Genomic DNA, 23,505 nt, shown 5'->3' on the forward strand with positions numbered 1-23,505 from the left:
AATCGAACATTTTATACTAGGGGTATAATTTCTGGCTGGTACCGATTCAGCTAACAGTCATCATCTGCATCCGTTGGCCAAGTCCATTGGACGGAGATGTGCTGACAGAATTGCCACTCAGGATAGAGCTATTGCTATGACTGTTGGGGATTCTTCTTGTCGGACTTAATGACGGTTCATCAAAGACTCGAGTAAATGCAGGGCTTCCATCGGGCCTCGTATGCTTTGGTGTCCGCACCGGGCTCTGTGTCAGGTGATCTGCCTTACGAACGATATCAGATAGACCGTCTCTTAAGTCACTCGCTCGTTTGACCAGCTCCTTTAAACTATTTGTATCGAAATTGAGCTTGCCAGACGAAGGCTCGTGGTTTTCACGGCTTAGCCTTGACTGTCGCGAGTGCATAGCTTCCATAACAGATCTAGCAACGCTGCTTGATCCGCACTCGAGGCTGCTGAGCTGATCCTCAGGAGTTCTTGGCCGATCAGGTATCGTTTCTTCGATCGGAGAAGAATCCCAGGTGCCAAAGATGTCGTCTTCTGGGGAAAAGACCGATCGACGTCGACCGGCGGGACGGTCACGAACAACAACGTTACGTTGGCTTTCCACCGCTCTCGTAGATCCTTGGTCATCAGAGCTAGCCCCATCAAATCCTTGATCAATGAATCGGGCATCAATAGAATTCACAAGCGTACTAGACGAATCACGCTTCGAATCAGTGACCTCTGTTGAATCCTCGTCGTCAGGGGAAGCCAAGGCAATGATGCCCTCAGCCTCTCGCCAAAGTTTTGTAGACGATTCATGGAACATATCCATCTCACGACCAAGTCGACACAATCGCTTGAGGTCATTAACTAGAAGCGAGAGCTCTCGTATCTGTCCGGAGTGAGCTTTGATCGTAGGTTGAGTAGCCTGGATCGATGCAGGTACAACCATCTCAAATCGAGTGTCTTCATTCTCTCCAGCGACTGGTCCAAGATCTCCCCCTTCCTCAAAATCGAAATCGTCATCCCAATCCTCACTCGCGTTCTTCTGACCGAGTCCCCAGGTACCAAATTTGGGAGTCGGATTGGTGGCTTCGGCTTGATCCGGAACAATGGGGACGCTTTGGCTTCTTATATGGGCAGGCACTGGGCCCTTACGGCTCGCGGAACGTCCGCCTCTGATGTCGATTTCCTGCTTACCGTGGACCGTTTTAGGTCGCTGATAAACCCCATCCCCATCATGCTTCTCGTGGGCAGCGGGTTCTGCCCAGTCAAACACGGTGCTCCGAGGTCGTTCACTCGCGGTATCAAAACGCGCATTGGGTCTTCGATTACCGTTGGCAGGACCCAATGCAGTTCGCGAGTTCGGACTGCCACGTCGCGAATTCATGGAGCCTGGTGGAGACAAGTGATTATATATTCCGCTGTCGTCCTCTCTTCCCCAGTCCAGGTCATCGTCATCATCATCTAGTGAAAACCGAGGATGCTCCGCCTGCAAGGTGAAATTAGGGGAAACCGGGCTGGACATAAAATTATTCTCATCCAGGTTCGCAGCACGGAACCGAGCTTCGATATCCTTATATGCTCCTCCTCGGACAGGAGTGGAAAGGCCTTCGTCCTCTTCCATGATCTTGTTTCCGCCGTTGAAAGATGGGCCAAGAATATCCTGAATAGACAATCGCTTTGGCTTTGTGTTATTTCCTCCAGTGCTGGGTGGCGATTCATCAAACATTGACTCCAAGGGGCTGTCGAGGGTTCTCCTCCGTCCTGACGCTACCGTTCGAAAAGAGTCGAATGGTGTATCCGTCTTAAAGTCAGTGTCATCATCATCACCAGACATAAACCCACGATGGTAGTCAGAGCTAGCAACGGTGGAAGCACGTTCCAGCGTCCGAGTATGCGACGTATTCGAGACAGTTCGCGGAACTGTTGTGGGACTAACAGCTCGCTCGTCAAATTGAGAATGGAGGTCGGGTGACAACGAGCCGAGTTTGCTCAAATCAATGTGGAAAGTTGAAAGCCTCGAGATAGGCGGCAAAGGTGACGAGGTATTCCGCTTGCGAGTTGGAGGACGGAATATTGCAGAAAGCTCGGATTCAGCATGGTTCGATTCTTCCTCTTTTGAACCCTCTCCCTCATCAGTTGAACCAACGGCCGATATTGGTTGGGTATTTGCTGTGATAGGCTCAGATGCGTGTCGCCTGGCTCCACCTATAGCATCACCACGCTTACGCCGCCGGAGACTACCTGATTTCGTAATCCAGTTCGAGGGTGAGCTAAAATGCATCGAAATTGATCGACGTGGCAGCTTCGAGGGACTATCTTCCGCAGATACAGAGGATTTATCCGAAGCCTGTGGGCTGCCCTCAGTGCTGGACTGACTTTCTTGCTCGGGAGGAATGTCGATTGGCGCCTCCGCGGCAGAGGAGCCCATGGCGAGAGTCCTTGGTTTGACGAGATAAACCCGCCGACGACCGTGGTGTTCAACACAGATTCGCTTTGCTCCAGGTGAAGTAGAGTTTTCGTTTGTCTTTAGGGGTAAAGGCTTCGTTGCGTTTCGAGTCAAGCGAGAATGCCAAAACGACTTCCACATCGACGATACGTCGGTAACAACACCAAGGACCGGTTCGATTCGGCTTGCTGACGTCTGGGCCCTAGGACGATGGTACTGGTCGAAGGATTCCTCAGGTAAAGTTGGCCGCACCTCGGCATTTATCTGCTGATGCAATGTAGCTGATCGTTGGTGGCTTGTTGCTGGTCTTCGCAATGTCATCTGTGTTCTTGATCCTCGCCGTACTACAGGGCCTGCACTTCCCCCATTGATAGCCGATGCACGCTTGACTAGTTTATTGGGAGGTAGCTGGGGAGGAGAGTGTCCACTAGATAACATGGGCGCGGTGGAACCGTGGGAAAAGGTGATGGAAGGCGAATCGGGGCCCACACTAGATCTCAGGCTCTCGTGCTGGGATAATGGACGTAAAGAAAATCTTCGTATCCAAGAACCGTTCGAGGAGAGGGAATCACGCGAATCTTCTACAATAGGGCTCGTGGGTGCGTAATCGGCTTGTCGACCAGATGGAATTCGGGCGGATGAGGTTCTGGGGGATGTTGTCTGGGTCTGGGAAGACCGCCGAGGAATATGCAGTTGGTTGCTCGCGTTCAAAGAGGGGAGCTGTTGGTTTGAGTCTTGGATGAGGTCGTTATTCGGGGTGGCAGGAGCCATAGTACTCGTTCCAGGTCGGGATGAAAATACGTGAAGGAAGTCTCTGTCACCGAGTATTGACTTTCTCTTGTTTGAGTCTGGGTGCTGTGGGGATTGACCATCCGTCAGTTCGCCAAAGGCCAGACCCGTTGCCGCCGCGGCGACCGCAGAGCCGGCACCAATAAGCTACTTCATATCAGCCATAATTATTATAATTATAGACCACACGGAGGCCGAGAAAATAAGGGGAACCACCAAGGGAATTGGGGAAATTGTCAAAACCCAAAGAAATTCGCCCTGGTAATAAAAAGGAAGGAAGGCAAGTATTACGATATTACAATCGCTCTGACAAGGCCCGAATGTGATGTAGGAAGCGCTGGACTTACACTTGGTACTGTCTGCATATCGAGAAATGGGCGCTAGGAGAACAGAGGAGAGCAGCCTTCGGTGGAGAGGCGGGAAGAAGAAAAGTTAACCCTCTGTGTCGTACTCGTGACCATTGTTCGTTCTCCTAGGACATTGAAATTTAATGTTGGAAAGGTCGAGGAATATCAATAAAATCTGCTCTTCTAGAATTCTGTACGGAATACGTGGGTCCTGCGAGCAGATGGTCGGCGGTCGTAAGTCGAGTGGCCTGGCGCGACGGTGGATAGATACCTAGTATCTTATTATGCCTATGGGGCCAATATTTACTCTGCTAGACATAAAAGTACGAGGGCTAACACGACCAGAGGAAGAGAGCAATAGATTAAAGATTAAGACCTGTTGCAGGTGGAAAGTAGATTAAAACAACAGTGCCTCATAAAAAAAAAGGTTTGTCGTCCAGGGGATGGAAAAGGTGGTCGTCGTTGTCGTCGTTACCGGTGTGGCTACTAGGGACAGTGTGTACTGCGATTCTCCTAATAGAGGCTCCTTATGCAAGCAGGGAAAGCATTGCTGTAGGGAGTATAAGAAGTGAAAAAAAGAGAACCTTCTTAATTCCGAGGTCTGGTGGGAGTAAGCTGCAGCAGGAAGAAACAATCTACGCACAGCATAGCATAGCAAGGTAAATTATTATTGGTCTTAGAACCTGAATGTTGCAGGTTGCAATCTTACCCCGAACCTGAGGAGGAAGAGAGGAAAGAAAGTAGATTGATAAACGAGGATTGGGGTTGGGATGGAAATGGGGATGGGGATGTTTTTGCGATGCGCAAGAGCAAAGGGGAAAAAATAAGAATAAAAAATAATGACAATAATAAAGTCAGGTCAGGTCAGGTCAGATCAAAGTCCCCGGGATGTTTACGGAGCTGGATACTACAAGCGGCCCGGCCTGCGAGTGCACTTTTGACGATGGATCTAAGATTACAAGCCACAGATTCCCCAGGGAAATGAGAATGTACTTGAGATTACAATGCATTGCCTCACTTGCAGTAAGTACCTCCAGCGCTCTATTAATATCGATTAGTGTATAAATTGTACATAGTACCGCTAACTCTACAGGTATCCATTGTATCTACACATGTACCTAGTAGTTACCTGGGTCCTGGGGGCAGGGAACATTGAAAGAAACGCGCCTTGGTCCTTGCAGGCTTGCACCTATTTTATACAGTATGGTAAGGTACAGTGCGGTCCGGCATCGACGTTGTCCGATTGACACTACCAGGTATTACCTGGTACTACCTGGGCGGTACCTACCTGCCTAAGGTAGAGGTATTGGTGCTTAAAACGCTTAATAACCTGGCAACCAGACAGCTATGCCAAGGTTAAGGGCTGTTAAGAATGTTAAAATTGTGTCTCCTGCAATATGTAATGCAAGTTCCCTACGCATATACAGTACAATATGCCTTGCTCACATACAGTGCATAACGCCATTGTAGAATCAATGAAGAACATTCAAGTTGAAAACACACTGGTATGCACTAAAGTAACCATTTCTCAATGCTTTAATCCAAAGTTTCCAAACAAGTAACCTTAGTATGGATCGGTATGCACCAATCAAAAGCGTGATGTCCACATATGTCAAACGATCGATAAACGTTTACATGCTATTATGGTATGTAACTATCTACACATAGGAACATACTAGGTAGAGGCTAGAGCCTCGAGAGAGGAGTCGATACATTAATAGGTATTGTGTTGTAGTAGGCTTCTAGGCGCATTATTGATGGGTCCAGATAACTATTATGCTTAATTATTCTCCAATTCTCTTCTTCTATTGTGGCATCAAGATTGACCGAATGTTTTATTATCAGTCTTGCAAAAAAATAAACTATCAACATTGAATCTTGAACATTGAATGTATTAGGTGAATTCAATGCCTAGTTAGTAGTAGCGCTGGAGGTCCCTAGGAGGCTAGGACAGGTCCGACAGGTACGTACAGTAACATACATACCTATTACCTAGCAACTATCCATGGATGTGTTATGTGTGTTATGTATGGATTGGCCCTTGTCCAACTTCCAAACGCGCAACTCCGCATTGCTGGGCTACAGTATTATCATTATTTTGATTTCTTTTGTTGTTGCCCTTGAATGGATGGATCGATGCAACCTCCTTAGCGCTATTTTGCCATCCGAGACCTTCTAGTCTATGTACGGAGTCCCTGATTGGCCTTTGGTTAGCATTATAATTCTAGACGACGAAACAAGCTGCAGCACACGAGAGCAAGCTACACTAGGGTTGGTTGCATCTCAGTTCTAGTTGGTCTGTCTATAACTATTTACATACCTATCCCTAGGTAGACATGTATGTATACTAAAATCAGCTTCGCCAACTGGTTTGAATTTCAACATCACGTTATCCACATGATATAACCTTGTACATAAGGTTCGCATGGAAGCAAGATAGCTAAGATACAGCCCTATAATGACGATACCTAGCTTATGTAGGTACCTAGGTTAGGAAGTTATGCAACCCTTGTGCTTAGGTGCGGTGGTTCCAGACTCTCGGTTCGTGGCTAAAAAGTCCTATCTCCTAGTAGACCCACGCTAGCTGTGCAGACTACTGCAAGTTTATATACATTCTTGATTTTACCTAGGAAGGAAGTACCTAACGTTAGGCACATAAGGGGAGACTGGAGCAACCTGCAGTCATTTACTACATACTACCTAGTACCTAGGTACCGTACATAGGTAGTACAATGCGTAGATATTAGGTTAAAGTTTTCTTAGCTTTAGTTACATGGTATTGTACTTATATCTTATGATCAATTGATGTTTCGAATATGTAGGTACATATGTACATAATGTAATAGAAGACAATGGCATTCAGTGTCTAGTATCAATAATACTCCGCACATAATCAACATTAAAGTTGCCATAAATACTTCCAAGTTGTTACTTTATCTTGGCATGTCGACGAAGAGAGACTTCAATGTTCAATGTTCTTCTTCCGTTGGGATTACTATTATTATCCTAATTAAAAAAAAAAATCAAAAGAAAGCCCATGTATAAAACAGCAAGGGGAATCTCCCAGCTGCGTCATATGGTTGCTATTACGGCAGTGTACTTGCATTTCCATCATTGATGCTTGCCGCTTCAGCGCCAATGCCTGCTTGTGTTCCCCCCTCCTTAAGAAGCCTCCATAACCAACCACATGCATCCTTCGTTTCCACCAATGGCTTGCTATTTACCGTCATCACTTGTCACGAATCACGACATCAACAAGCTGTGCTCCGTGAGCAATAAGCAGATCGTGCAACCACTCGACAGCGCCTCTCATGTCCCAACTAAGCGGTCTATCCTCACAAGATTTTCTGACTATCGGTACATATGTATATTTCGGTATCCTTCCGCCCGGTAGGTATTTGTATTGTAGGTAGGCACACGCAGGTAGGTTGGTCGTATGTATATATCTATGTAGTATCAAAAGTACATACATATGTAGGTAAGGTAAGTCTTGTGCTTGTTTAGCTCATCCTTTTTCTTATTCTCCGGTTTGCTGTTACTGCCTACCTACATAGTACCTATATTCTCTTCCTCACAACCGCTTCACCAAGGCATGTACCAATGGAAATCGACGTAGGATCTTCTTTACTTATATGTCACAGGGATCTTGCTTGAAGAAGCACTAGGAACATTTCTTAAGAGCTAGTGACGACTTGTACCAAAAAGGCTGTCGAACGACGAGACACAGATACGAGCGAGTGTTGCTTACACACATACATGTGTATGTAGATTGCGGCGCACTTCGCAGTACTACTAAGCATACACTTGTATCGTACAATGTATACAAGACTCATGGTCCACAGCCGTCAAACCGACACACCGACACAACACCTCCGACCTACTGGACTAGGTACATAGTGAGTTGTCATGGATGAGGCATATTGCCGTTCTGTTACGATCCGACGGCTCCCATCACAAGTCACTGCCGTCTCTAATGTGTTGTTTCCGTCATTTATCTACCTACCTAGTACTCGTCTCGGTGTTTACAAGTTCTATTAAACAAACCACAATATCACCATATTCATTTTAACTTCCACAGTTGTAAGTGAATGGTGGAATTGGTGATATCCCCCCAAAAATCTGCTCCCAGCCACGACGGACGGATGCAAACAGCTGATACCCGATATACAATATACTCACGCTGTAGCTCGCCTATCTCCTGCCTAAGCTCTTCCGATGATATGAGCACTGAAGGAAACTGACCTCACAGTTCGTATGTAAGTACGATATAGAATACAGTATCCGATTGTCATCTACATAGCCTGCCGCCTACGATATCGACATGTATGCACCTAATGCAACGGACATAAAAAGCTGGAGATGTGGAGATGCTCTAAAATAGCTCTGGGTACCTATCCCAGTCTTCTTCTTCCTACATAGTACTTCATACGCCGTACATATGCTAGGTATGTAAGTAGGTATTTACTTACCCCTCAGAGAGCCAAATAACGCCCCTCACTCCCGCCATCTAATCAATGTGCAGTGATATAAGTAAGAAAGAGATTTGATGTGATGTGGCTTGAATCGTGACACTCGAAACTCGATCTACCTATCATATCGAGCTCAGATTCGCAGCCACATCTTTAGATATTAAATTTCAAATTTACAGTAATAGGACAACCAACAGTCATAAACGAGTGTACTCGATCTGAACTTCGAACGGGATTGCCGATTAACCATTACGTAGGAAAGCCAGTCCAGAGCCGAGATTGGGGGCCAGAACCAAGAGCAGTGGGCTAACCAAACGAAGGAACGGCTTGGCTACCAGGCTACCAGGCTGCTAGTGAAGAGAAACGCTCCTAGCCAATGGCTCACCTATGCGAGCAACTGTTCCAAGGTTTCTTTTGTTACGGCGTCACACTTGGACTGTAGGTCATAGTCAGGACTTGGAAGTTGGAACAGAACATTCATGATCGCCAATGGAAGATTTACCTAGCAGGAAGACGATACTCTTCGTTGTTGTCTTGAAGCGCCTCCGGAGACTACTTTGTTAAGACATGCATTCTTTTACAAATCTACACGGATATTAGTTAGATGGGAGACCCTTGATTACCACCAACATGTTGCTCACATTATTTATTACGGTACGTAGAAAAACAGCCAGCGGCGCAGGTACAACCGCACCAAGTCCTCCGAACATTAAAGGGCTTAACTATCGACTTATTCCGTCCGGACTCACTTCGAAGGCAATGCTCGGCCCAGCACCTGTTTAACCAACACTGAACCCTCGGCTTTCCCACAATGCAACCAGGAGCAGCATAAACTGACCCAATTTTTTGTGTTTTTAAAAGGTTCTCGATGATTCCCGGCAGAATCACATCATACTACGCCGTATGCGAACCATTCATTAAAGCGAAAAGTGAAACTTGCTCCTCCTTGAAGCAGCGGTGGCATGTCGTCTTTGCCCCCATTACCTAGGATTTGCCCAGACACGCAACTAGTTATACTACAAGTAAAAGTCGGTGTTACTAAGGACAGGTGGAGGACAAGGCCCCTTACCTTTGAACACTAGAGGCTAGGTGCTACGCCGCCCACGACGTATTCATGACCGTGGTATGACTTAGTATGTGCAGTTTACTATGTACATATGTATGTCTGTACGGACTCTATGCACTCGAGCTGCCTGCACTGATCACATATATAGGTATTTATGCTTGTAAACATCCGACATGTTGGTCTTATAAATCATTGAGCATTTGCGGATGGCGTTGCATCATTGCCATGAACATGTTTGAGAGGGGGATTTGCGTGAGGATTTTGCATCTCAAGCCCACTGCTGCCACTGACGGCATGACGTTGGATGCTCCCAAAAAGATAAAAAAAAAAAAAAAGGGGCGGGATGCAAGAATGCCCCACGCGAACAAAGTCCTGTCTAGGAATAACTAAAATGAAGAAGCGCATCAATTGTATGACGAGAATTACACAACGACCCCCGCGTGTCGTAGACTCGTAGGTTACTTACTACACGCATGAAAAGGAGGCTCCCCGATCTAGTTATACAATACTGCAAGAATCAGTATCTCATGATACTACATAACTTAACTGGTAACTACTAACTACCATCGAAAGTGCTATACATCAAACTGTACACGCATATACATACACACATGTGCACATACATACATATAATGTTACATGCAGACCGATCAATCAAAGTAATGATGTTGCATCTGGTAAGAGGACGTGACGGGTCCAGGCGGTGGCCGCATCAATTCAACCCAGCTTGTCTTGCGTTCCAGGGGAGATCTAAGCCAGATAGGGAATATCCAGCAGATACCTATAGTCGGGTGTCGCAGCCCGAACATTGTTGTTAACGAAAAGATCAACAACCTGGAGGTTTTGGTTTTTAAATGCTTCTCACACACAGCTGCTAGTAACTAATGGAAAAAGAATGATTACAGTAGGGTACTGTACTGGCAAGACATTGGCTGGCGGCTGAAGAATCCGTGACCCAAGTAACCTAGGCTAGGTATGTCTGTAACAGGCGGCCGGACAGGCGGGTAGTAATACTATGTAGCACGTAGTGTAGTTAGCTGGGAAACACGCAGGTTTCGTAGGACAGCCAATCAGCGATGAGACGAGAGAGAGCGCGACACGATGAGATGGATGATGCGCGCTTTAACTTTCTCTACTTGTGCATTATCATACCCAAAGCTGGGACAGGAAAGCCTGGGGTTGGGTTGCATATCCACCTACTTAACAAACCCCAGACGCGTTTAGTTATACGCGAGCGGTCTAGTTATGTTTCGTCTTCTTTTCTTCTTCTATGTATCGTTCTGTTTTTTTTTTTTTTTTCTCGCGTCATTCCCACGCGTGGCAACGAGGTAAAAGGGCAATTATCCTATTGGTAGGCACGATACATTGATCGGTCCCAAGCGTGGTCGTGGTCGTGGTCGTGCACGAGCATGAGCAAAAACCCCCCCGTCGATCGTTGGGATGATGTAGTATCGTGTGGTATCGTATTATGTATGTATCATAGCAAACCTTGAAGGCTACATAGATGTTTTTGTGACGATCTACATATGTAGGTGGTGTACGCCGTAGTTATCAACGTGGAGTTTTATTTAAGTTACATAGAGTATTATTAAGCCTGCGCCAGAACAAGAAGAGTAGTTATTCTTAATATTGAATTATTTGAATAACTATGGTTGATAAAGTTATGCTGTTATTGATAGTTATGTACTTACATAATTAGATAATTATTCAAGGCCGAGGATGAACCGATGTCATGGCAGCAGCCTACCAGCAAGTGCTACTTAGTAGTACAGTATCGGACTTAAACTATCATACTGTACACAAAGGTCCACATATTTTATTATTCAGACGATATTAGTTATTTTGTGCCAAAACTGACTTCATCATTTTGTGCCAGAACTGACTTCATCAGCCATTAGCTGCATATATTGAAGGCTGACCAAAGATCATCCTCAGTCCAACAAAAGGGTTATACGCTGATAGACACTGCATTCTGGAAATTACATCTGACAACTAACGGATCCACGTTGCTGTCAGCGGGTATTATTCTTTTTGTCGTCCAGGGGCAATCCCTAGAACTTGTTAGGTGGAACAAAAAGCCCAGCCCATCAAGCCAGCTGAAGATTCGCAAATTCACCCCCGTTTTGGAAAGTCCTAGGCTAAAAAACCAGCTTTGACTTTGGTCTCTATCAGCTAATCTCCGGGTTCCATCATACATACTACATACCCCCCTTGATTCCGTCAAATATGGAAGCTGATATCAGAGCCGTCATCCCGGACATCGACCCCGTCGTCTCCGAGTATTCGGTAGGTTATCTTAGGCATGCATCTACCGCCTGGGTCGGCGATGAGGATTCTGCCAATTTGTCACCACTAGCTGAAGCTGCTGCTGCCATCACCGAGCTCCTACTCTCGGCTTCTGGGGATACCGCTGCTTCCAACCCGGAGAAGATCCGCTCGCTTGTCTCCAAGTGGGTTGACAAGTATGAGGAAGCCAACAGTAGCAATGGCGAGAGGCAGGGCCCATCTGCCGTGCGGCGTCTTGACCAGGCTATCCAGGTCGGCTCTCAGCGAAATATGTCCTCCACCTTGGCCGTAGCTACTGGCAGCGTCGATCTAGAGTCTGCCAATGCCCGCAAGGTCGAGTCCAAGGTCAATAGGAAGAAGCTTGAGAAAGCTGAACGTAAAATCGCTGCCAAGCAGAACAAGAAGCAGTTCAAGAATGTCGAGTACGAGGCCTCCAGGTTGCTCAACCAGCCCGAGAACACCCAGAGCTACGAGGAGTTCTACATGGCTGTCAACCCCTTGCAGCTTGGCAACACTGGCGCTGGCAAGACCAAGGATATCAAGATTGAGAATGTCGATGTTAGCATCAGTGGCACGCGTATCCTGATGGACACAGATTTGACACTAGCTTACGGACATCGTTATGGTTTGGTTGGTCACAACGGTGTTGGTAAATCTACGTTGCTCAGAGCACTCTCCAGACGAGAGTTGCCCATTCCTCCGCATATCTCTATTCTCCACGTCGAGCAAGAAGTAAGACGCACATTGATAATGATGATACACCGGGTTCTCTTATTAACGTGTGCTAGATTACTGGTGACGACACATCTGCTTTACAAGCCGTCTTGGATGCCGATGTTTGGCGAAAGGTGCTATTGAAGGAGCAAGGAGTACGTCCCCAGCCTTTCTAAACACATTCATTAGCATCGCTAACAATCTTCAGGAAATCACGGCGCGTCTCGCAGAAATCGAGACCTCACGATCGGTTATGGCAGATACTTCCGTAGATGCGGCGAAGCTGGATCGTGACCGAGAAGCTCTCGATCAAAAGCTTGGAGAAGTGCAAGCCAAGCTGGCCGAGATGGAGTCGGACAAGGCAGAATCCAGAGCTGCCAGTATCCTTGCTGGTCTGGGTTTCTCTACGGAACGTCAACAGTTCGCCACCAAGACATTCTCCGGAGGTTGGCGTATGCGTTTGGCTCTCGCCAGAGCTCTCTTCTGTGAACCTGACTTGCTACTGCTCGACGAACCGTCTAACATGTTGGACGTTCCCTCCATCACTTTCCTTTCCAACTATCTTCTTGGCTATCCAAGCACAGTTCTCGTAGTCAGTCACGACAGATCATTTCTCAACGAAGTGGCGACGGACATCATACATCAACACTCAGAACGGCTCGACTACTACAGGGGAGCTAACTTCGAGTCCTTCTACGCCACGAGGGAAGAGCGGAAGAAGACGGCGAAACGAGAATACGAAAACAATGTGGCACAGCGCGCCCATTTGCAGGCTTTCATCGACAAGTTCCGTTACAATGCTGGCAAGGCTGCCGAAGCACAGTCCCGTATCAAAAAACTCGAGCGTATGCCTATCCTTGAGCCGCCCGAGACCGAATACAGCGTCAAGTTCAAGTTCCCCGAAGTGGAGAAGCTCTCGCCGCCTATCGTGCAGATGTCGGGCGTCACCTTCGGTTACAACCCAGAGAACATCCTGCTCCGGGACGTGGACCTGGACGTGCAGCTAGACTCGCGTATTGGCATCGTGGGACCCAACGGTGCCGGTAAAACCACCATCCTCAAACTACTTATCGGCAAGTTATCGCCGACTAAGGGCAACATTTCCCAACACTCGCGCCTACGCATCGGTTTCTTCGCACAGCACCACGTCGACGCCCTCGATCTCACCACGAGCGCCGTCTCCTTCATGGCCAAGGAGTACCCGGGCCGCACAGACGAGGAGTACCGACGGACGCTGGGCGCGTTCGGAATCACAGGAACAACAGGCCTGCAGAAGATGGAGTTCCTGTCCGGAGGTCAGAAGTCCCGTGTCGCCTTCGCGTGCCTCGCGCTCACAAACCCCCACATCCTCGTCCTCGACGAACCGTCCAATCATCTCGATATCGAAGCCATGGACGCCCTCTCCGAGGCGCTCCAGGAGTTCCAGGGCGGCGTGCTCATGGTCTCTCACGACGTCACCATGCTCCAGACCGTCTGCACTAGTCTCTGGGTCTGCGAGAACGGCACCGTGTGGAAGTTCCCTGGCGATGTGCAGGCGTACAAGAAGAGGATTGCTTCGCAGGCGGATGCTTCGGGCGTGGTTAAGGCGCATTAGCGGATGTGTGTGTGGTTTGTGGTATGGGGTATGGGGGGTTGGTAAAAGGGGTTTGGGAGGTTAGGAGGTTATGATATGATGGTTACGTAGGAAGATACGAGATATGGATATGAAAATAAATCATATGACGAGCCAGCTGAATGAAAGTGTGATGCTGTCCGAGATCTCAGATCGGCTGTCTGCATGCCCCTACCCAGTAAGTTTTTTTTTACCGAGCACAATGTATCAGAATAGCCTACTTCCAGGGAATCCTTGAAGCTCGATCTTTCATCTTTCATCTGGCTACATGTTCTGATTATACAAACCACCTAGTAGTCATGGTTATGGGTACTAGGTATGTAGCCTAGGCATATGGACGATATATACTAGATAGGTAGGTACCTAGTGAATATTCGACGATATACCTCAAAGCTTAATTCCATTCCTACCTAGGTAGGTACAGAGCCAATATATATATCCAAAGTGAAGCCATCATGCCCTGCTAAGCAGGCAAGTGTGTAGGTCAGGTAAGTGCCTGACCTACCCGCCCACTACAGCTTCCACCCGTACGATAAAGATAAAAAGGGGGCGGCAACAACCCTTGCAACACAGCGATCTTGCGTCGTATATTTTACCTCCTTAGTTACTTAATGCCACTACTAGGTACCCATCTATCCATTCATTCACATTCACAGTATACCTGAGTACCTACCTATGCACATATATACCTAGGTATGTTCTAGATGTATCACTCCCCACATAGGTAAGTAAGAAAACTCATCGTACCAGTTCATCAGTTGATTGAACGGGTCGGTATAGGAAGATATCATCTACCCTACCTAACCTAACCTAAGCTGTTTTAAGGATTTTACAACTCAAATCGAACCAGAAAGCCAGCCAGCCAATCAGTCAGTCACCAGACCATCAAACTAGGCTCCCAACGCCCCGATGTATATTCAGCATCCTTCCTCCCCTCCCAAGACCAAGAAAGGCCCTGGAACTTCTTGCTTGCTGCATCTTCGTTTTCTTTCTTTCTGTTTCTTCCATATTCCCCATTCCTCCTGTGCTATCCACGTAGGTATACTTCGCTAGGTTACAAACCCCCCCAACCCCCCACGACGTATGATTTGGCAGGTTTTGGTGTCGACGTCGATGTAGACATCACCCTTGGAACCATCGCCGTCGGTGCTAGCCGGCAGGCACGCGCGTGGGCTTGGTTAGGTAGGTACCTACATCAAAGTGGAAGAAGAAGAGAGGGAGGTTGCAGCTGGTTATTCTAGGTAGTTATTTAGGTATTTATTTACTCGTGTATGTCCACCCAGGTTCGCGATTACGCAAACGAGAAAGAGGTATCTACCGGTACTGTGCCAACCCAACTCGCGACGTTAACCCCCCCCCCCCCCCCCCCCCCCCCCCTCCCCCTTTTTTATCTCTCGGGGGACGGTAGGTGAAGAGTACTGTGGATGGGCGGTTTGGCTTGGTTTAGGTTGATGGTTGCGCGGCGACGTTGTTGCGTTGCGCCGAGACTATGTAGGTGGCCCGGGTGGGGGTTAAACTCCCCCGTTTCCAAGTGGCGGTCATGCTGCAAATAAACCACCCCCCCCTTGGACTGGAAGCGCTGCGCTGCGCTGAGCCCGGGAGAAAAAGAAAGAAAGAAAGAAAGAAAGAGATACGGAAGATGTACTCAGGATCCGATGGCTCCCCTCCCTTATAAGGAGTGCGTGGGATGAGAGACGGGTGGAAGAAGAAGAGCCGTACCGTTGTATATCTCGTAGCGTAGTAAGGAAGCAGTGCAGCGCAATGCGAGAGCGTATTGCAGTGATGCCGCACGATCATGGGCAGTGTAATCTGTGTCTGCTTCTCTTTAGGTGTGGTGTTGGCTGTGACTCACGGGAAGGGGGAGAGACCAGGACAGTGAGATGACACTATGAGAGAGATTGAAAGGAAAGGAAAGGAAAGGAAAGGTCCGGAGTCCGCAGACGTTGCTGGGAGGGGTTTCAACGGTGGATGGAGACCAGGCTTTCGGGTTGCAATCTCTTGCTGGTGCCAGCGGCTCGACGCTTGGATTCCTCGTCGAGGTTTGGGCCCGCGCGTGTGGTGGCGTATCGGGAGGCTACTCCGTAGAGGTGGTGAGAAATGAGAAGGAGAAGTGCTTTGGTTGTTGGTGGTGGATAGGTATATATAAAGGAGAGAGGTAGGTAGTGCTTAAGTATAGGTATACATCTAGGTTACCGGTATCCAGTAGATAGAAGTATCAATACTTCTACGAGGGAATTCACTTACATGATACTTGTTCCGAGGTTGCGATATGTTACGGTACGGTACCTTACCTGCCCAGCGATTTGAAAGGTGATATATAGGTATGTATCTATTGGATCTGACTCTTCACATCCTTTTATCAGTATTTCTCTACACCCAACACGCTTGTATGCCCTCAGATTACCCAGTATACTTTTTGTTTGTGCTTTTGACGAAAAGACTATACTCTACTTGAACATGTTACTTAGATAGCCATGCTGAACAATCACAACACAACCTATAACATGAGTTCCAACACCCACACAAAACAGAAAAAATGCAGCAACCTCCACTCACGACGTACACGCACCCCAAACCCAGCATGTCACGTCTTTGGGAAAGAGAAGAAAAGGACGCAGTCCAGCCTAACCCGGTACCTTATATCCTACCTTTATACCTAAGAACCCGTGTCTCCATTCACACCAAGACATCGCATACACCACAATATACCTATAGACATATAGAGTGACTGAATTGGGTTTGGCATCAGCAGTCATCGCAATCCGGTAAAACATTCACGAATATTAAAGCGCACAACATAAGGCTCACAGCAAAGGCACACCGTTTGAGCTGAGTCAAGCTATGCCCCTAACTAGGTACTGACCTAAGACGTTAGCAAAGTTGAGATGAACAACATAAAGTAACCTATATGGGAAACATGGAACCTAATTGGAAGGCTAGGGCTAGCATTCAGCTACCAACAAGCATGAAGGGAATGGGACTTCGGTGGTTCATGTCACAGAACACGACACAGAACGACACAGATGTACGATAATATAATCTCTTCTCAGTTGAATGGGTTCATTGATTCCCGGCCCGTAGAAGAACGGGAAGGGTATATGCTAACTACCTTAAAAGACAACGAAAATAGGAAATCCTGCCCACCCCGGTTTTTGGTCGCCCTAATAATACTGGGACCGTGAAATACTCTTGAAAATGAAATGATTCGAAAACCTCCTAATAATATATGATAAAAGGCAAGTAGCATCATCGACTGACTACACTCGTAAAATCATATCGGTTACCACTGCTTCCATAGAATAGGAATGGCTGACCGTTGTTGGGGCTACCCCCCAGTTCGGTCCGCGCAATAAATACATCCCATGATGTAACCAAATCAACCGGTTTTTGAAAGGGCTTTGTTCTTCCAATAATCACGTTCTTCTTCTAGTTTTGTGATCCTGGCCTCCAGCTCCTCAAATCGCATTGCTTTTCGCTCACGTGACTTACGAGCTGCCAGCGTGTTGCGAGCGCGCTTCATGAGAACAGGGTCATGAGGATCTTCAACGACAATCGGAGGAAGAGGCTTATCCCGACGACGAGGGTTCACACCAGCGACAGAAGAGGGCTTGTTGCTGGGTGACCCTTTGCCGTGGCTGGACTTGCGACGAGACTGAGTTGTAGTAGTTTCAGCCTCTTCGAAGTCATCCGACTCCAGCGTTGGCGATACTTCGGCCTTGCTGGCTGGGGTAGGAGTGGGATCGGAAACCGCGTTCTGGTCAGGGAACAAGGAATACCAGTTGTCCCTCGAGCCGTGGTCAAAGTCGCTACCGCCGTAGTTGGGGGACACCTCGTAACTATCGTGAAGGTCTGGAGACTCGCCATACATGGAAGGCGATGTCAAGTTCGTGATGGCACTGGAATTTGGCGCAGATGTGAAGTGATCCTGTAGGAACAGGTCCGAGGGCGACACTGTGCTCAAGTTGCTGACGGAGTCCGAACCGGAGCTCACATTCATATCATAGCCAGGGATTCCGGGGGAAGAGTAAGCCGTGGTGGCTCCACCCTCGAAGGGGGTGAAGTCTTCGAAACTGAGAGCGTCTGGAATGTATGAGATAAGTGAATCACTTGGCAAAGATGTGCTGGTTGAAATACCTTGAAGATCCATATTGGCCGAGTTTTGCTGCTTCCCAATGCCGTTCGTGAAAAGTGGCACAGGTGGTCGAACAGGTCGAGTCTGCTGCTGGCTCACTGAAGTAGAAGAAAGGGGTGCGTAAAACTGTTGTAAACTCTGATTTTGCGCAGAAGAATTAAACCGATTGGTAAAAGCCGTAGAGGGAGAAGTCTGATGCCCTGTTGCCCGGATAATCTGGCTCACTCGTTGGTTCTGAATAGACGGCGATACGGAACCGCTAGTGGAATGCGACGACGGGTGATGACGATTGGCGTGTAGAGATCCAAAGGCTGCTGCTGCTGTGACAGGCGCGGATACAGTGCGGTTAACGTTCTGTCTCTGGGGGGTTGGTTGTTGGTCGAACAAGACAAAGTCCTGTTGTAGGGGTGGGAAGTTGGATTGCGCGGATTGTGCCGGCTGGCGTGGTGAACTGGAGGGAAGCCATGTTGACTGTTGGGAATCCGTGGTGAAGACTGGGAAGTCTTGAGGGGGAATGGTTGCTGGGTTGCGAGAACTCTGTAGAGAGCTGAGAATAGCTTCGTTGAAGTTCAGGTCTTCCTGGAGAGGGAGAGCTGAAAGAAAGGGTTGAGTGGGGATAAAGTCGTTGTTACTTGGGGACTGAATTTTGACCGTTGGCTACTGGGAGCACATGGGAAAGAAGAGAGACACGAGGTCAAGTTAACTTAGCGCATCTTGGGTGATGTCTTTATTTGTAACTACTTTGATTGATTGTATGTGTATGAATTGTAAAGAGGTTGTAGTGAGAATAAAAAAAAAGAAGAGAGGAGGAAAGTTAAAATTTTGTGCCTGAATTCGGTGGGAGTGGGCGACTTTAGTATTTTTTTTCAGGCAACAATTACTTGTCGCGGGGAACTAAAAACCTTGGGTCTGGGTACATAGGTACCTAGGCATTCACATACAATACAGCCAAAATGTTCAAACGGTAGGCGGACCGCACGGGTTGTATTCCTCTTCTAGGTCGTCTTACAGTTACTTGCTAACCACTAACAATATTGATTGTAAGGTAATGTACGCCAATTCCAGTGCAAGCCGGCTGCTGAAACAGTTAGGCGGGTACAAAATCAAACCCCCCTTCTGCTTGGGGAGAGAGGTATGACTCACACTTAGTGGCCCATAATTCCGTTTTGAACTACATGAAATAATCCTTGCACCAATGCTCCTTCTAACACACAGCCTTCTTCCGTATGTATGAAGCATGCGCGGATAGTACTGTACCTATGTACCTAGTAGTAGAGTCTTTTAGTGCAGAAAACGGTGTGTAGCAGTGGGTTATGTTATTATTAATCTTCAACATGCACGATGCGATGTCGCAACACTTTGCGAATACTTGGTCTATAATCATGTCCAGGTATGCATCTGACGTTTCTTTCAAAAATAGTTCTCATCTTTTTAAACATCGAATCTTATCACCGTTGGAGTTGAAGTTTCGGACCTGAAGATGCTAACACCGTTTCCAAATCTGGGTTCTCATCAAAGCTCTCTTTGTCCGACCTGTCGGTCTTTAGGGCTTGCATCGCCAAGACGCTAATCCTGTCGAAGTTACGGCTTGTGATGGATTACGATAGCTTCTCTGGCTGTAAACGAATGTGATTGGCTAGGCTCGGCCAGCTAAATGAGGAAAGTGGCCTAAAGAGAGACTTTCTCCCTCGTGATGTTCACCGGTGTTGAAAAACAATGGAGGCGTAGTACGTACTTTACCCAGTTTGGTATATTTGATAGCTTCGGTTAATTTGGTAAGGATATATCAAGTATTAGTTCAAACTTCAAAGTTGTTAGTTGCAGTCTTTTTCTTTTTTGAATTACACTAACTACACATCAAAATTCTCATTCTTGCCAGGAACAGTGATGATACTATCTAGGGATGTAAGGATAGATATATCATATATGTAAATGTGGTATATGTGTTCATTGGTCTTAAACCTTGAACTCAACATCCAATTCAATACCCTTGATGTTTCATTAGCGGATCGCGATAGTGGCGGCTGTGTAGGTAGATGTGTACCTAGGTGGGTAAATGTGATAGGTAAGTAAGCATCTCACTGCCTCCTATGAAACTGTCCAACTGTGTACTTTTGCAATTGAGAAACACCCATTTGCTCTGTGGATGCAATGCGCAGAATTGCACAAAGACGAAACTCGTATTCTCAAGAATTTCATACTTACATACCATCAATGTTCATAGGCACTTGCCTACATATTGCTGGCTAAACTAACTGATGGGTGCCTAGAATATAGTAGGCAACTGACCCGTAGACATGTTGCAAGTTTATTACATACGTAGGTGGTAGAATGCTTGGCACATGTCGTCAACCCAATTACGCGGGTGCGTGCGTGGGTTCGTGGGCAACGCGCATCGAGAAAATCAATTTACCATGCTCGAACTTTTTTTTTAACCCCACAAAGACGGAAAAGACGTTGCCAGAAAAAAAAAAGAGGAAAGCACTACAATGCCTCATTTGGTGCGGAATCCAAAACTCAATTCAGAGCAAGACATGGATCTGACAAGAAGAAAAGTTCGAATCCATTCAATCGGATCGGTCAATTCTCTGCAATTTCCTAGCCCTGTAACTGTAGATCGGGTTGTGAGTCATCTATCCCAGTACTACTTACCTACATTTAATGTATGTCTGCCATTGTCTGGGTACATGCCTACATATATTGTAATTTGTAGGCTACAATCTGTAGTAGGTAGGTACGACGGTGCGTTGCCCTTGACTTGGGATCCTTGATCTCTAAACCCTAAGCTACCGTAGGTATCCATGAATGTGCGTACATACATGTATTCGCTGTGTCCTGCCGTTTTTTATTGTTCCAGTATGAAACTACATAAAAGCGGCTCTGCTCCGTCGCCTGTATCCCGCCCTTTGTACAATACGGCACGGAATAACTACCGGCTTACATGTGCAAATTCAATATTTCCCTCCATTAATCCCGCTGGAGTCCTGGGACTTGGACTACATATGTATTGTACAATACATGTAGATTAACACGCATGTAGGCGCATGCACTACATAACAGGACCTCGACTCTGCATGCTCATCTCCACTACTATGTATGTAGCATAGTAAACTCGCATATCGGTGCGCATCAGTGGGTATCGGAACCAGGGCGCAGTCCTCTTTGCGCCGCTGCTTGCCAACTTCGATAGGCTGCGATAGGCTGCCGGCTCCTCAGCCAGGCCCCGTTTAAGTTGCGCAGGATCGCAAATAAATTCATCGCAGTTCCTGCTGTAAGATGCTATTCGCAGATGTCGCCAGAGCAGCATGTCCTATCAGCCCTATACCACGCAGGCCCCCCTGCGTCCTGCATCATAGAACTTCCCAATCCACCGCTCTCTCTGTTCTTTTTCGAGTTCGCATTATATCATTTCTTATTCGGGTGTTTGAGATTGCTCTTTATGAGACCACGTTGCCTTTTGTAGGTATTGTGAATAGCTAACAGTACCTAGGTCAGTAGCTTACTTACATGTTATTAGCTCAACACAGAATCCAACGACCTAAACCCACTCACAAATCCTCAGAGCCGCTTTAGCGTTCATCAGCAGACTTCCGCGGGCTTGCTTACGCCGCTTTCGATGTTACCCTTTTGTGTCTTCGTTAATAACTACGTTTAAAATGCTGCTGATTAATGTATCCTACCTTGGTTAAGGTAATGCACAGTCGTGGGGAATTTCCCTAGTTCATAAACCGAGTCCACGCCCTACGACTTACATTTCCGTGTCAACCTCCCCCCGGCTACGGCATCATGCTGCAGCTTGTTCTGAAGCTTTTGTCAGCTGGACCTAACTAACCTAGTACATACACATACATCCATGTCTAAATCCTTGGGGACCCCAAACTCTGCGCGCGTGCATCTTGGAATTACGTACGTATCTATCTAGTATCTATCTCTGATGGGGGTTGGTATGTAAGTCTGTTCTTACGGCCCTCAATGCTGTACGCAGCGCATACCTATGTACCTGCAAGAAAGCGCGCACGCAAACCCGCCCGCCAAATTTCCATGTGCCTAGATTCGCATTAATAATCACCCTCCCCAAAAAACTACCGATTTTCAATGTTACTTGGCAAGCAGGCAAACCAGGACGCGAGAGCTGGCCAAGAGAAGTAAAGTACGTGATGCATTATGTATGTACTGTAGGTATGTAGGAAGCACAGGGGGGGGGGCTTAGAGAAGCACTTCTACAGCTAGCTGCATTATAGTATACAACGCCGACGAATCTAGAAATTGCCTGTATATAGGTAGGTAGACATAGTATGTATTGGAACCAACGTCGACATATGTAGTAGCCGCGTGGCTGAAAAAAAGAAGTAGTTGATCTATCTACCTACCTACCTGCCTTACCGCCGGTCACGTCCGCGGACCTCTCGATTGGACGCCTTCTCTTACCACACACATAGATCCGTCCTTTCAACCGCTATTTACCCAGTTGGCTTACACCTACCTACCTACCTACATTGATGTAAATCATGTAATACGTAACTAGAACCCAGTAGGTATGTCGATACACATATGTAGGAGGTAGGTAGGTAAACACATAATTTATAGGTTCCGGCGTAGTACGCCGTACTACGCCGGAACCCGGACATTCGAAGTGTGTAGGTATAACGGACGCAAGGCTGCGTCCCGGGCTGATGATTCCCCTTCCTCCCTTCTCCATTCTCGTTTCCCCTGTTGCACTGTGCTACATATGTAGCTTAGAAATGTGCTTATGTATGTGTTAGGTACTCGCATGCGCCTTTGCGCGATGGGAAGTTTACATACAGCTCGAATGAAACGGAATGATTGATACCTTTTCCCCAGAGACGAGGTAGTATGTAGATGATAGAAAAAGTACCTACATAGGTGAGCACGTGGGTATGTAAGTAGGCAACTTGGAAGTAACCTATGTAAGGTTAGGTAGTAAGTAGGTGGTGGTAGGCAGTCGACAGGACTGCGTCAGCATACGTATGTGCTAATTAGGCACCTACTGTCGAATCTTGATTTACCTACTTCCATCTCGAACCCCCCCTTTTGATATACGTCGCAATTGCGCGTTGAGGTTACGAATATGTGTCTTCTACGGTATGTAGGAGGCAGGATTAGGGTTACTCATACATAGGGCAGCAGCCTATCTGTGCGACTACGAGAATCAGTGTGGAATGATATGGAAACATCAATTTTGCATCAGAAACTATTATAACATGGTATCGTTTCAAGACAAGTTTTGTATCAAAAGGCCTAGACACATTACATGATGGCCTTCACAGTGACTTATTAGACAATCGCAAAGCACATATGTACTTTGCCATCAACGTAGTTCATAGTAGCTCCTATTACTTCCTCGACTTCCCTCCATCTTTCAATTACCTCATTCTAGGCAAATCAGCGGATTCTGACGAGAATTCCAATTTCAACTGCCCTATTCACTCACTACCCAACCTTAGTATGGGTCAATATGAACCATTGATATGCGTAGCTATCGTGTGTAATCTGAGCTGAGCTTCTACATCCCGGCAGCGAAGTGTCGGCTATCCCATATAATAAATTATGGTGATATTCGAATATCTTGCTCAACCGATGCGAACATCCTGGCCAGTCTTGATGACGACTTTGGTTGGTCGGGGGTTGACAAGAC

The 23,505-nt window shown here is 47.0% G+C and overlaps 3 protein-coding genes across 3 annotated transcripts; 1 reads left to right on the forward strand and 2 right to left on the reverse strand.

Moving 5' to 3' along the window:
- On the reverse strand, positions 1-3,978 carry GGS25DRAFT_223389 (uncharacterized protein). Its single transcript, XM_049256984.1, has 2 exons — positions 3,571-3,978; positions 1-3,370 (listed from the first exon to the last, which is right to left on the reverse strand). Exons 1-2 carry the CDS (start codon positions 3,586-3,588, stop codon positions 47-49), a joined length of 3,342 nt encoding a protein of 1,113 aa, XP_049117596.1. The 5' UTR covers positions 3,589-3,978; the 3' UTR covers positions 1-46.
- A 6,991-nt stretch (positions 3,979-10,969) lies between these two features.
- GGS25DRAFT_485499 (P-loop containing nucleoside triphosphate hydrolase protein) lies at positions 10,970-14,111 on the forward strand. The gene is made up of 3 exons (XM_049260551.1): positions 10,970-12,123; positions 12,180-12,260; positions 12,314-14,111. Exons 1-3 carry the CDS (start codon positions 11,332-11,334, stop codon positions 13,697-13,699), a joined length of 2,259 nt encoding a protein of 752 aa, XP_049117597.1. The 5' UTR covers positions 10,970-11,331; the 3' UTR covers positions 13,700-14,111.
- Positions 14,112-16,604: 2,493 nt separating this feature from the next.
- GGS25DRAFT_530715 (uncharacterized protein) lies at positions 16,605-19,405 on the reverse strand (the record flags this gene model as incomplete). Its single annotated transcript, XM_049265415.1, has 2 exons — positions 16,605-18,442; positions 19,324-19,405. The coding sequence occupies 2 exons, from the start codon at positions 19,403-19,405 to the stop codon at positions 17,094-17,096; spliced, it is 1,431 nt and encodes a 476-aa protein (XP_049117598.1). The 3' UTR covers positions 16,605-17,093.
- Between the last annotated feature and the right edge of the window lie 4,100 nt (positions 19,406-23,505).

Source organism: Hypoxylon fragiforme, assembly GCF_022984875.1.
Source record: "Hypoxylon fragiforme strain CBS 206.31 chromosome Unknown GGS25scaffold_4, whole genome shotgun sequence".
NCBI classification, from domain to species: domain Eukaryota; kingdom Fungi; phylum Ascomycota; class Sordariomycetes; order Xylariales; family Hypoxylaceae; genus Hypoxylon; species Hypoxylon fragiforme.